Source organism: Ipomoea triloba, chromosome 3, assembly GCF_003576645.1.
Source record: "Ipomoea triloba cultivar NCNSP0323 chromosome 3, ASM357664v1".
Lineage (NCBI taxonomy): Eukaryota > Viridiplantae > Streptophyta > Magnoliopsida > Solanales > Convolvulaceae > Ipomoea > Ipomoea triloba.
This window is the reverse complement of record NC_044918.1, coordinates 13,963,458-13,978,548: the sequence shown is the minus strand read 5'-3', so window position 1 is coordinate 13,978,548 and position 15,091 is coordinate 13,963,458. Positions and strand designations below refer to the sequence as shown.

Sequence of the window (15,091 nt, the reverse complement as noted above, 5' to 3'; positions counted from 1 at the left end):
ACAACCATATAATTGTACTAATAAATAAAGAATAAGACTACTAAGCCAATAGAATAAGTTTAGAAGCTGCATAAACACAATACTACAACTTCATAACTCAATATATTAACTTCATTAGCATACTCAATTTATGAATCTTTAGCTTCATTTACATATTATGAACTTAAAACAGTATTAAAATTACTTTACATGATACACTTATATTAACATATTATGTATCTTCTAGTATCATTTACGCTCTAATCAGTCCGGTCAGAGATTTGACTGTTTCAAGCATAGCTAGTAGCCTAGTAGTTTGATCCTTTGCGGAAGTCAATTCCTCTTTTTTTTTTTTTAATGGTTAAAACCATGGTTAGGCATTGATATCTATAACAACCATATATACGTAAAATCTTAGGGTGTTTCACAACTGTCTGTCACCAGCAAAAGTAAGAATCATGGCACGCTTCATTACAATATGGCTGCACAGCTGTTTTCATCTCTCCTGCAAAACTACAGCTTATTCATAACCTCTTATTTATTCTTCTTACTTTTTTACTCAAATGTGTAGGTTTTCTTGTCATCTTGTGCGTATTTTGCCTTAATATTCTTTCCCCATCTCCATTTAGCTGTTAGTATGAATGTGAAAGGTATTGTTGGGCATAGTATCTTGGATTACTTGACTTAACCCGTTAATCAGTGCAGAGTAATGTGTATTCTCAACATACTGATTTTTAATCTTTGAATTGAAACTAATTCTGTTTTCTTAAGATACTTATAACAACTTTATCGACCTACTGAAACACAAAAAGTCAATATCGCTCCCACTGAGTCTCGAATTCACCCCTTTCATATGGGGTATACCTGGATGCCACTATACTAGAAATCTTAATTTGATTGTAAAAGAATGGAGAGTGGATGATGGGGCCATGGAAATAGGTGATGATTTGTAGGAGTGCCATGGGTTGTCTTCCAACTAACACCCATAGAAATGAGCAACATCACATTTACAGTGACTAGGTAATTATAATCATTGAAAACTTGGGCAAGAAAAGTTGGAAAAAGTAAAGAAATATATGAAACTTATGATGATTTAGGAGTAGAATAGAGTGCAGAATGGATGGAGGTAGCAGCTAGCTTGCACAAATTAAAGTATATCCCAAGTAGTGGAAAAGTAAACAATCTACAGAAACCACCACCCACAACCCCAATCTTCTAAAACACCATGATTACCTAGTTTGAGTTTTTCTTTAAAAGGTTGCACTATATTCCTTACTAGACTCCGTGCTTTGCTAAGAGATGACACAAGGAATTGCCCAAATTCAAACACACAAATGAAGACAAATACTTGTAATATATTTGGGAAGGGTTCAGGTGCGGAAAAGGGTTACCGTGCGGTTAAGCACCTTAAGCATTACAATGGTGCACCTTAAGTTCACAAATCACGCACTTTAAACACACCAACAAAGCACTTTAAAAACACAAACCCGCACACCTAAAGTTTTAGGCCTACGCACCTTAAATACACAAAGTACACACACCTTAAGTACACAAGTCATGCACCTTAAGAACACAAACCACGCACCTAAGGTTTTAAAATGACGCACTGTAAGTTTCAACAACTCAGACACTAACCACGCACCTTAAGCTTTAGGTCCACTCACCTTACGTTTCAACACTCATGCACCTTAAGAAGGAAAATTACACACCTAAAGCAACCACACAACTGCACCGGAGAAGGTCAACCGTAAGGGAACTCATTTATATACATATATATATACACACACCCACACACACCTACACACATACACACACACACTTCACTTTAAAGCAACTTTAGTTTTGATTTAACATGCATGAATGATATGTAATCATATATTATATATATGGGACCTCAATCTTCATGTGAAATCCCTTTCATCTATTCCCTCAAATTTTCACTTTAGTTTTAAGATTAAAAAAAAAAAGGTTTCAAATGGGTGATTATGTATACAGTTTGATCACATGCATGGATCTCTTATTTGTTTGTTTGCCTATCTAATCACCAAAAGCTCAATTCATTTTTGAGTTAACCATTATTACACAGAGAATTCAAAACTCTAGGGTAAGGACTAAAATTAATCTAATTTAATCTCGATCAATTTTATTTACGGACAGCTCTCTCTCTCTCTTTTTAATTCTTTATGGACGCGCACTAAGAGTTAAGATCACAAGGAATGCTTCATGTAACTTGAGTGATTATTCAGATAATAAATGTAAATCTTTTCTTATAATTAAGTTGATATCTTAGTGTATGGCATGGATACTATTTCTATCTCATTTGGTAACATTAAAAATCAATTATTACAATTTTATTACTCATTACCTATTGGCTTTAGCTTCTCAGTTTTAACCAGTTAAGTATGTGTAACTTAGACAGATTTATCTCTTTTTGATTCTTTATCGACTAAGAGTCTAAGATCACAAGGCATGCTTCACCTTGAGCGCTTATTCAGATAGTAAATGTAAATTTTTTCTTATAATTAAGTTGATATCTTACTGTATGGCATGGATACTATGGATGTAATTGGGCCGTATTTGGTACGCCCCTAATGGGGTTTAATTAGAAAATAGAAATGATTTTGGTAAGATAAGGTCATGGATATGTTTTTTTGACCAAAATTGGGTCTATCACATGCCACTTATACTCACCTCCAAAGCTTAATGATTTTGTCCTCCACTAAGGTAAGAAATGTAATCATTTGATAAATACTAAGCCTTGCCCTTCTTTTGCAAGATATTTCTAAATGTAATACTTACCTATATACACATTGTTTAACTTTTTTTTTTTTTTTAATAATGATAAAAACACAAATGGTATTATGGCCATATCACACTGACATAATTCGTTAGTAAAAGTGAATGAAAATTAATTAATAGTATGTTAACGATCAAGCCAACTACTCCACACAAAGAAGTGCCTATATATAATTCAGAGAGTGAATTAGTCATTGTGTTATTGTGTTCACGGTGAAAACTTTGGGTACACCCAAAAAACTAAAGTATGTGTGAAATCCACTTAATGTAATTCACAATAGATTGTCATCCAATTTGCATAAAAATTCTTTTAACGGTGCACATGATTTGTTCTATAATTCTAGTCCCGTTATAATAAATTTTTAACGTCTTAAATTAAATATTAATTATTATTTGCTTCAGTTGCTTATTCTCCTTACTGATATATTTTAATTGATTAAAAACAAAAAAAAAAAATCATTTTTGTTTTCATATAATGGGTGAGAAGATGAAAGTCTATGGGAGGGGACTAAAGTCAAACGCTACAAATGGCTTTATTAGCCATGCATGCTTTATAGTATAGTGTGGTATGAAGATCAGATCAGAGTGTAGACTGCTAAATTAAAACTGTGAATGCTGCAGCCTTTTGTCTTGCACTTGCATGCTGCCCATCCAAACATGTCGCATCAAACTCTCACATAAAACACCATTTCAATCTTCTCTTTCTATTGTGCATGTTTGTATATATATACTCCGTATATAATAGCAAAAGAATAATATTTTTTAAATGACGAGAAAAATCTGTAATTATTACTTAAAAAAATGTATAGAGAGTAAACATGTTCCTGTGTAAGAGGCTAACAGTAGTTTACAAATAACAAGTTTTTTTTTGGTCTATTAAATTGTTTGTGTTTAATATTAATGCACCAATAATTGGGATAATGTATTTCTAATGAAATAAATTGTGTATCCTTTAGGCCAGGCATGGCACCTAGCTACCTCTTGTCACTATCGCATATATTATTACACTTTCTGATCTCCATTAAGTTTATGGTAATTCTGGGGAATATAACTTGGATGATGTATAGAGTATTAAAGCTGTTAGAGGTAATAAGAATTTGCATAATCAAAAAGTGGAAGACATTCCAACAGCAAGAAGACAGTTTTTGTGGCTATATATGTAGTACTATAGTACACTGAATTACATGTGCCTGGTTACAACCCATTTCAACAACATGTTATATATGTTGAAGTATAAGTTTAATTTATTGTTTTCATCCACATATTGCGAGTTAAAATCATATATATCAAGCCAACAACGTTTGAAAAGAGAAAGTCTCTCAAGGTCTCTGAGATTGACTCAACACGTGAAGACGGATACAGAAGAAGAAATTCATATTAGTCCATATCATCAATTTAATTTTGAAAACCCTGGCCTATAATTGTTTACTATTAAAGTTGTGAGATTTAATTTTCATAAACCATATAATGGTTTTGGGCATAATTATATGCATGAAATGAGTGAGTACAATATTAAATATATTAGTGTTAGTTAAGGTGGAGTAGTCATGTGTCAATGAAAAGAGACAACTTTCACCCTTATTTTGATGAGGACCCTTCACTTCTTTTGTGGGTTTAATTGGAAATTCAATAGTTGATTTTGCCATGTTTGCCTGTTGCTTTGGTAACTTCTAAGTCTCATGCTTTTGAGCTCCTCAATTGATAGCGATGGAGCTTAGTCTAAAAGCTGTTTGCATATATCTGCAGCGTGGCCTGCCCATACTTCATCTATCTAGCTAGTAAGGGTGCATTTGGTAGAAAATAATAGAGTAGATAGTGGTCTTCTAAAATGCTATTTAGATGAACAATAATTGAAGGTACTTAAATAGTGGATCGCTACGATTAGAGTAGTGAATTGTTACAATTGTAAAATTTTCAACTAAAGCGATAAGAGTTCAATTAACAACAGATGAATATTATTTTGACTCAATAACTTAGTGTTGTTGATACCTAGAATAAATGTAATTAACATTAAAGAATTTTGAATAAGACATTTTCTTATAAACACGACTTAAACAAAATCTGAATAGTCACAAGTGATAATATCGAATACTATCCTTCATCAACTTTTAGAGTGTGTTTAGAAAGCAGGAAAATGAGTCATTCTCCATAAAACATTTTGTTTTCTAGTGTTTGGTTGCATTTTAGAAAATTGTCTTGGTATATATGATTATATGTTAGTTCATTTTCTGAAAAAATGAGCATAGATGTATAATTAAACATTAAACAAAATAATCAAGAATCAGATATCACAAAATCACCGCTCAAAAACCAGTCGGCCAAATTGGTTTCACTTCGGAAACCAATATGGGCCAAACTGTTTATGTCTGACTGGTTTTCGAAACCAATCGGCCCGACAGGTTTTCGAAAGGAATCCGCAATCACTACTCGTGCGAGTGTAAACATATGACAAATTATGTTCGTGTAATAGTTTATAGACCACAAGAATTAAATTTGTGATATTTTATCCACTTTGTTATTTTTTTCTGAAGTCAATAATATTTAATATTATATTGCAATCAAATTGTGAAAAAAAAAAAAAAAAAAAAAAAAAAGAAGAGAAGAGAGAAAATCATAATTCATAAATCATAATGGAATTGGAATTATAACGGCAGTGTCACGCGGGCGAGGAGAAACGGCACGCCGTTGTTACAGGCGTGACAGAAGCACCATTTTATTAGCAGGTCATGGGCTGAAGGGTATGAGGGAGACAAAGTTATGTGGGCCCACTTTACTGTCCCTGGGCTCCACATTAAAGTCGAAATATTTTTACGAAATGGCCTGGTAACACAGTTTCAATGCTTTTTCTAGAACCAGACAATAATTATGATTAATCACCAATTTAATTTAATTTAATATTTATTTTCGATGGGTCCACTGATCATTGATTTGGAGAGCAATCCAGTGGTTGCATTTGAGAAATCTCAACGAGAAAAATTCATAGTTTCACATTCTTAACGTTGTAGAAGAATCCATAGTTTCACATTCTTAATGTTGTTTGTTTGAGAGATTTTGCTTGGTTAAAGATTGGAATGGTTTCGTGAGGCATTTGTAGTATTATTAGACAAATGAACATGCTGATTAGATGATTACAAAGTGTTCGTGTGAAACGTGAAGGTGTTCAATTTAGCTTACACGCTCTTCATAATTCTCAAAATAAAGTTAATCACTTGCACCTAATGGTCGGTTGTGTTGTTGGTGACCTTGTCACGTTTTGTGTAGTTTTTAGCGCTTTTGTTTACATAGTGTTGTCCTTCCATCGTAAGGAAGAAAAAAAGTTCATCTGATTAACCTTTTAATTAATTAGCTCGAACGGGTAATTAAGTGAGTGAAACATAATTTTTGTATAAAAAAATGTTGGGTGGAAGTCTGTGAAGAGCCAAGCCTATAATCAAGGGGCTAGGGCCTAGGGAATTGTTGGGTGGAGGCCTGAAAAGTCAAGTTCAACACCCTACCTCTCGAAAATGTAGTAGTATAAGAAAATAAAATTGAGCATTCACGATTAGTTATAACTTTTGACATAGTGTCCATATGGACAGCTCGATCAATTGGACAGCTGATCGCAGGGTGAAGTTTGAAAAAAAAAAAAGATCAGGGATCGAAACAGCATCACTGTACTGCGCAAAGGCCTAGCTCCAGTGTTCAGCTGAATTAGCATAAATCACATGATGATTACCCAATACTTGCCGGCCGCCGCTAGCCATTGCCATTGGTGTGCTTTGCTTTCTGCAGCTACGTACAGACAAGGGAATTTATGAACAGTCTAAGCAACACTGCTCGTTTGTTGTTAGTTGTTGCTTTCTAGGCAATGCATAGGAAGTGTGATAAAACACCTACTAACTGTTATCGCCCTCTTTGACTGTTGAATCTAATTGGAAATTGAAGTATGTAGGCGCCCAAACACGCCTTTAATTACTAATTACAAAAGCCGTTTTTTAATAATGCCATCCCAGAATGAATTGATCCAAGTTACTTAGTCCGACATTTACTGCCATCGTCGACGATCCTTAAAAGCATAAAAAAACGCAACCATGCATGCATGCTTCGTGAATTGAGTTCTTAATTTATATGTAATTAATGTCGATTTATTGAATTATGATATCAATTTATTTTATGTTCAATGAAATTACGTTTGTATTTTTATGTTTTGGAAAATAATAATAACTTGTTGAATTTGAACGATATCTATGAGGGTGTAAATTAGATAAATTTTAGCTGTAAACCACATGGAAAATGTAAATTGAGATTATTCAACTTTTGAATATATACGAGAAGTATATATGTGGTATAAAATACAAATGAAGAATGATTGTCTTTGAAGCATTGTAGTTATGATTGGTAAACTTTAGCAAAATTAATGATACAAAGTGCATATATATCATATCTATCCATCATTTTGAAAGCTCTCCCAAGTCAATTTGACGTGAACAGCTACCATATACTACTTGAGTACTCTCACTTTTATTGTGGTGTAGATTGGTAGAACCCATCATTTTCTTTTGTATATATTCACCTGCAAATTAATGCTTCGATCACTCTCTTCTTACATTTTTGGATCCTCCGAGAAAAAAAAATATTTGTGAAACTTAAATTTTATATGATTATGAACCATATATAGTTCTTAATAAACAATAAATATTTACTTGGAAAGGGTTTAGTGGTTCTAACAAATACTTCTCCATGGTGCATACAACAAATCCACTCATATTATATTGTTTAAATGACAATATATTTATTATTCAAAATCATAGGGAAATACACCAATGTTCTAGCAATTGTACTCGACAATCGTATAGATAACCCTAAACGGTCATATCTGACCTGAACTGACATAGAGGCCTCGAACCTCCCGACCTCATGTGATCGGGGATGTGATGTGACCACATCATTGCTGATTCATCTCGTCGTTACGCACCAAGCATAAACCCCATCAAATCACCCGTGTATAGGATGACATCTCCTTTTAGGACACCTGAAACAAGGAGAATAGTCGTTGAATCTCTATATTGCACGTGACAAACATATATGCTGGAAGCCCGATATCTGTTCCCTCTCATCTCCCCTATATAAAGCACATTAAATGCACGGGGGTTGCACCGGGGGTGCTTTTTGGGGGAAAAGATTAGTTAGCAGTATCACAAACAATACATGATATCAAGGAACTAGGCCACTAACCAATCCAGGCTCAGACTAACTCATAACCGGGTTGATGAGATCCAATTAGGGGTGTAAACGAGCCGAGCTGAGCCGAGCTCAAGCCACCCAAGGCTCGAGCTCGTTAATGAAGGCCTTGCTCGAACTCGGAAATTTTCGAGCTGCTCGCGAGCAACTCGTTTGTTCGAGGTTGAGATCGAGCTTGGATTCAAGCTTGAGTTCAGGCTCGAACTCGAATTCGAGTTCAATTTTGAGCTCGAATTTAACCTGTTTGATTTTAAATTTTTAGTATTTCAAATTTTAATACGAGCCTAAGATATTAGAGTTAAACGAGCCGCTCGAGCTCGAGCTGAGCTTTGACCAAGCGGTTCGCGAGTCGCTCGTGAGCTGCTCAGCTCATTTACACCCCTAGATCCAATCATCCCTAAACCTGAAACTGACCCTCACTATGAAATCAATGGTTCTGTCGGATTATCTTGAGTTGACTTACAATAAAATTGAGATCAGACATTATCATCCCGATCTCACCTTATTTCATTTGATCTGTTTTAATTAAGCTAATCCATTACCAGATTGAGACCTAATCATCCCTCAACCTAATTAAATGGCTGAAATTGACCCAATCATCTGCCAAGACGAATGTTTTGAAGCAAGTCCTTCCCTATTTACACAATACAATTATTGTTAATTATCATCAACAATAAATTAAATGTTAAATTCATGCAAGGTTAGGGTTTTGGTAAGTGGATTTCCCCAACCAAGATTGCATGTGGTCCTCCATGTTATAGAAGGCACTCCTCACCATTTAGTCCAAACAGGAAAGAAAAGAAACATAAAGGAAAATAAAGAATAAGAAATGGGTTTGAGGGAAAACAGAAAATCACTTTCTTGGATCCTGCGAGAGGCCTTGCTGCTTATGCCCAAATATATCAAAATGTTGGGTGGGTGGCCAAAGATAAAGGAGCCAAGGAATTATGAAAAGTATGAAAAAAGGAAAAGGAGAAAAAAGAAATCCAAGAAAACCAAAAGTATTGTTAGAGATCAGACAAAGGCGACGTTGTTGACGACAGAGAAAGCAAAAGAAAAACACCAGATTCAGGCTTGTATGTTCTTAGTTTGTTACAAATGTTGTTACTTGTGTTGTTTTTGTACCTGCTTTTGTACCTAGTGATGCTTTGACTATGTATTTGGTGAATTTGAAAAATGTAATACCAAATTAACTACTCTATATTATAAATAATTAATCCAAGAGTAAGTCAAAATTCACCAGTCAAATGCGTGTGCTAATTGACTTGCAACCTAGGAGAATCCACTTAAGATAGCCCGCGTAAGGTGATTGTTGATTGTATTAATATACCGTGATGTTGCCATGTTTTATTTAATTATTTATAGTGTTTTTTATTATATTAAAGAAAATAATATATATAATCAATAAATATATTCAAATATAACATATTATGAATAGTGAAATACAATTTTACTCTTTATATATGTTTCTCTTTAATTAATTGTCTTGTTTACTACTTTGATGATCAATTTGTCTATATATATATATATAGATACACACACTATACGTGATTATACTTCGTATTATCCTGTGTATGGAGAAAAATCTATCTAAACTTTAAGTTTTAGAGACAATGATGTGGTTGTTTAATTTATTAGGAACTTAGGATTGTTTTTTTTTTTCTTTCCAAAAAGTTAAATCTCCGACTCCAAGGGCCTCCACGTCGCAATCCAATAGATCATTTGGGAGGAGCTTAATATGCACAAGAAGCTCCGACTTTGAGAGGTTGCTCCCACACTACCGTTTATGATTTATGAGACTCGATCCATGATCTTTCTTTATAAACTTCACCTTTGTGACCACATTCATTATTCGAGAGTAGGTATGAAAATAAATAAATCAAATTTTTATTTAATATTTTACAAATTATATAAAAGAGATAAATCACCCTAATAACGCCAATTTTAGATGTGTATTACAGCTAAAATAGTGACACTAGCTAGCTATTCACACTAGTAACGCAAGCTAGTAGTACAAATAGTTGCTTTTTTATCTCTGTTTTTTTCTCTCTCTTCACACCAAACAAAACTCCACCCCATCATGAGACATCCTCTGCAACAAGCACTCCGAAAAAGCCATTCTAACCATCAAAACCTTCCATACCTTAAATTTACCTCTGTTAATGCTCTACCGTTATTCCCCATTTCCGATTCTTCATCCCCATAGCTCCACTATGAACCCCTCTTCTTCTTCTTCTTCTTGCTTTCTTTTGCCTTTGGGTTTCTTGATTTTGTTGGTTCTGAGGCCGGTGTTTTCTGCTCCCTCGTCTGCAAATGTTTCGGTTCAGTTAGTGTCGCTCTTGTCGTTGAAATCGTCGCTCAAAGATCCTTATGACACGTTTCGTGATTGGGATCCGACCTCGGCATTGTCGAAGCCAGGTTTTGAGAATGTTTGGTGTTCTTGGTCGGGGATTAAGTGTGATAAGAAGACTGGTTTTGTCACCGGGATTAATCTCTCCGGCCGGGGACTCTCCGGCGAAATTCCGGCGGATATCCGGTATTTGCTCCATCTCCACCATCTCAATTTGAGCTCAAATGTTCTGGGCGGCCCTTTGCCGCCGGTGCTTTTTCAATTCCCCTTTCTCCGGTCGCTGGACGTTAGCCGGAATAACTTCAGCTCGATTTTCCCGCCCGGAATTTCAAGACTCAAGTCTCTGACTCACTTTGACGCTTTCAGCAACAACTTCACCGGCCCTTTGCCCGGAGACGTCGTCCACTTGCCGAACCTCGAGTATCTCAACTTCGGCGGCAGCTACTTCGGCGGCGAAATTCCGGCGAGTTATGGGAGTTTCGTAAAACTGAGATTTTTATACCTCGCCGGAAACTTACTCTCCGGTCCAATCCCGCCGGAGTTGGGTTTCTTGAACCAACTTGAGCATTTGCAAATTGGGTGTAATCTATACAGCGGCGGCGTTCCGCCGCAATTTGGCTCGTTATCCAGTTTAGCCTATCTTGATATCCAATCAGCAAACCTCTCAGGTCCTCTGCCTCCCCAATTGGGAAACCTCACAAAGCTTGAAATTTTCATTATTTACAACAACAGTTTCGCCGGTGCAATCCCATATGAATTCGGTAAACTAACATCCTTAAAAGAGCTCGATTTATCCGATAATTTCCTCTCAGGACCAATCCCGACCTCGCTCTCATCACTCCAAAAGCTTCGGTTGTTGTCTCTGATGAACAACAACTTAACAGGCCAAATTCCAGAACCCATCGGAGATCTTCCAGAGCTTGAAATTTTAAACCTGTGGACTAACAATCTCTCCGGGATTTTACCGCAGAAACTCGGCTCAAATGAGAAGTTACAAAAGCTCGATGTCTCTACCAATTCTCTCTCCGGTCCAATTCCGCCCAATCTTTGCCGTGGCAACAAACTGGAGAAGCTAATCCTGTTCGGCAATCACTTCATCGGAGCTTTGCCGGAATCTCTGGCGAACTGTACGGCTTTATGTAGGGTTAGAATTCAAAACAACAACCTTAATGGCTCGATTCCTGTCGGGTTTGGCTCATTCCCCAATTTAACGTTGATGGATATTAGCCGGAACAGTTTCGGAGGACAAATTCCAAGAGATTTAGGCAATGCCGGAAGTTTGGTGAACTTAAATGTCTCCCAGAATTCGTTCCAGGGCGAATTACCCGACAACATTTGGAAAGCCCCGAGTTTGCAGGTGTTTTCTGGTAGTTACAGTAACCTAAGCGGCAAAATTCCTGATTTCAAAGGTTGTCAGGCATTGGCTAATGTTGAACTTCAAGGAAATAATCTCACGGGGAGCATTCCTTGGGATATTGCGGATTGTCAGAAGCTTATAATGTTGAATTTAGGTTTAAATTCGCTTTCCGGGATTATTCCCTGGGAGATTTCCACTTTGCCGTCAATCGCTGACGTGGATTTGTCGCATAATTTCCTCACCGGTACAATTCCTTCCAATTTCGGCAATTGTAGCACCCTGGAGAGCTTCAATGTTTCTTTCAATCGCCTCTCCGGTCCCTTACCGGTTTCCAGTTCAATATTTTCCAGTCTCCATCCCTCTTCCTTTATCGGAAACGACGGCCTCTGCGGCAGCGTAATTCAGAAGCCGTGCCGGAGCGACGCGCCACCGCCGGAGAATAAGCAACAGCCGAAGAAGACCGCCGGCGCCGTCGTGTGGATCGTGGCGGCGGCGTTTGGAATCTGCCTGTTTGTACTCGTCGTGGGGAGCCGGTGTTTCCACGCGCGTTATAGCCTCAGATTTTCCAACAACCGGGGCATCGGGCCCTGGAAGTTAACGGCGTTTCAGCGTTTGAATTTCACGGCGGATGACGTGATGGAATGCCTGAGCATGAGCGATCAGGTGATCGGGATGGGATCGGCGGGGACCGTGTACAAGGCGGAGATGCCCGGCGGTGAGATTATCGCCGTGAAGAAACTATGGGGGAAGCAAAAAGAGACCGTCCGGAAACGGCCGGGGGTGTTAGCCGAAGTCGATGTTTTAGGCAACGTGAGACATAGGAACATTGTGAGGTTACTAGGATGTTGTAGCAACAATGAGTGTACAATGTTACTCTACGAGTACATGCCTAATGGGAGTCTTGACGATCTTCTTCATTCCAAAAACAAGGCTACCAATTTGGCCGCAGATTGGGTCACCAGATACAAGATTGCACTCGGAGTTGCTCAAGGAATCTGTTATTTGCATCACGACTGTGATCCTGTCATTGTACATCGAGATTTAAAACCTAGTAACATTCTTCTGGATAATGAAATGGAAGCTAGAGTGGCTGATTTTGGAGTTGCGAAATTAATCCAAAGTGACGAATCTATGTCCGTCATTGCTGGATCTTATGGTTACATTGCTCCAGGTATATCCTTGTAACTATTCTTTTTAATTCTCGCTTATAGTATTATTTATCATTTTTTTAATGTTATTTGAATTTATTATAGGTTAGTGTATGTCCTAAGATTTTGATGGGGTACCCATAATCTTTAGTAATGTTGATTTAGTTCAATTCATTTTGCGGGGTGACGAATTATATGTCACTTTGCATACATAATTAATGTGGTGCATGTCACCACCATAAATTCTTTGTCTTAAAGTTTTTTCTTAATTAGTATCCACTCAATAATTCAAAAATATCAACAAAAGTGAGAAAAATAAACTATGAAATAAAAATGTCAATGTGCTCTCAAAAAAACATTTATTAGTTTTTTTTTTGTTTTTTTTTTTAAGAATCACATTTTGGGTGCTACCAAATGTATGTGTTTTGTTGCTCTTAGTTGCCATGATTTGCTACATTTCAGAGTAACATGTAACTCACTATTTTTCGTGATATGTATTATCAATTGTTATATTGTGGACCAGGACACATCATACCCATAATGTATCTTGGTTCACGATATAATTTGCAGGGCATTATTCCCTTCGCTTTAATTTCACTCTTTGCAATTCCATGGACCCTACCAAGATTTTGCTAAGTATATTTGATCCAGATGTAATGATGATTAACCCAGCAATTAATTAGTATATGTTTTATAGTGCTTTACTTCATTTGAAAAGTCAAAACTCTTTGTGCGTTAGAAGCCAAATTGTCATGATTTCGAATTAGTCATGCTTTATCTCACTAACCACTATAAAGGATTTTGATCATATTAAATATAATTACATATGTTAAATAGTATTAATATTAATAGTATTTGATGTAATTATGTATACTGTATATAATTATATTTAATATTATTAGCGTTAATAGTAATGGCTAATGGGTACAATAGAAAAATTCTATAATATAATGATTATACTTATTTAATGATTTGTAAATGATTTACAGAATATGCTTATACATTGCAAGTTGACGAGAAGAGTGACATTTATAGCTACGGAGTGGTGTTGATGGAGATATTGACGGGTAAAAGATCGGTGGATGCTGAATTTGGAGATGGCAATAGCGTGGTAGATTGGGTGAGAACGAAGTTGAAGAGTAAAGACGGTATAAAAGACGTGTTAGACAAAAATGCTGGTGCGTCTTGTCTTTCGGTGAGGGAAGAAATGATGTTGTTGCTTAGGGTCGCGTTATTGTGCACTAGCCGGAATCCGGCGGACCGGCCATCGATGAGGGATGTTGTGTCAATGCTGCAAGAAGCCAAGCCTAAGAGGAAAGTGGCCGGGAATGGTGGTGGCAATGGTGCGGTTGGTGGGGGTGATGTTATTCCCGTGGCCCAAAAGGCAACTTTTGAGGGTTAAATCAAATATCTATATATGATTGGGAATTGATTTTTTTTTTTTTTTTTCATTTTGATTTTGTAACTTGCCGTAAATTGTGGGGATTGGTATAGCAGAAGGTACTTTTTTTTTGGGTATTGTTTCCATTAATATAATGGAACTCTCTAGTGTTATGACAATCTTATTCCATTATCCACCTAATGTATTACCTATGAGGTGTTAATGTGATTGCTTAAATCTTAATTAGAGGTTTTAAGTGGTAGAAACTAGAAACATATGAGGTGTTAATGAGATTGTGTAAATCTTAATTGGAGATTTTAGGTGGCAGAAAAATACAAATAAAACAATAAATTATCAAGAACAAGTAAATCTCACCAGAGTTATTAAAATGGACCAGTTCGGTCAATATGGTTTGATCTGACTTGGGTTTGTCTAGAAGCGGGCATACCCGGCCCGTTTTACATGAGTTGAAAAAGTTCAAACTCAATTCAATATGTGTTTGATGAACTAAACTGGCCAGCCCGTCAACCTGTTCTTTAAATTTTTAAAAAATGTATATGTTGAACTTTTAAGTTTTTTGTATAGCTCAAAAATGAAACTTCCAACCTCTAAGTTAACAACTAATATTATTTCCAATCAAACACATTAAAATTTGTAAACAAATACCATTATCTGTATACACACACACACACACACATATGCAAGAATGCAAGATTAGTCATCACGTTCTCAGTTATCACATTAATGGTGGTTCTCATTTGAACGCAATTATATATATATGGCCCAAGATCATGTGCGAAGGTTGTCTCTTCCTCCGTTTGTAGACGACTTGGACAAATAAGGAGGTTGCATGGGTACAC

The 15,091-nt window shown here is 36.3% G+C and overlaps 1 protein-coding gene across 1 annotated transcript; it reads left to right on the top strand.

Annotated features, from left to right (window-relative positions):
• The first annotated feature begins 10,016 nt into the window (after window positions 1-10,016).
• On the top strand, window positions 10,017-14,474 carry LOC116013708 (leucine-rich repeat receptor-like protein kinase TDR). Its single transcript, XM_031253603.1, has 2 exons — window positions 10,017-12,873; window positions 13,840-14,474. The coding sequence occupies exons 1-2, from the start codon at window positions 10,158-10,160 to the stop codon at window positions 14,250-14,252; spliced, it is 3,129 nt and encodes a 1,042-aa protein (XP_031109463.1). The 5' UTR covers window positions 10,017-10,157; the 3' UTR covers window positions 14,253-14,474.
• The last annotated feature ends 617 nt before the right edge of the window (window positions 14,475-15,091 follow it).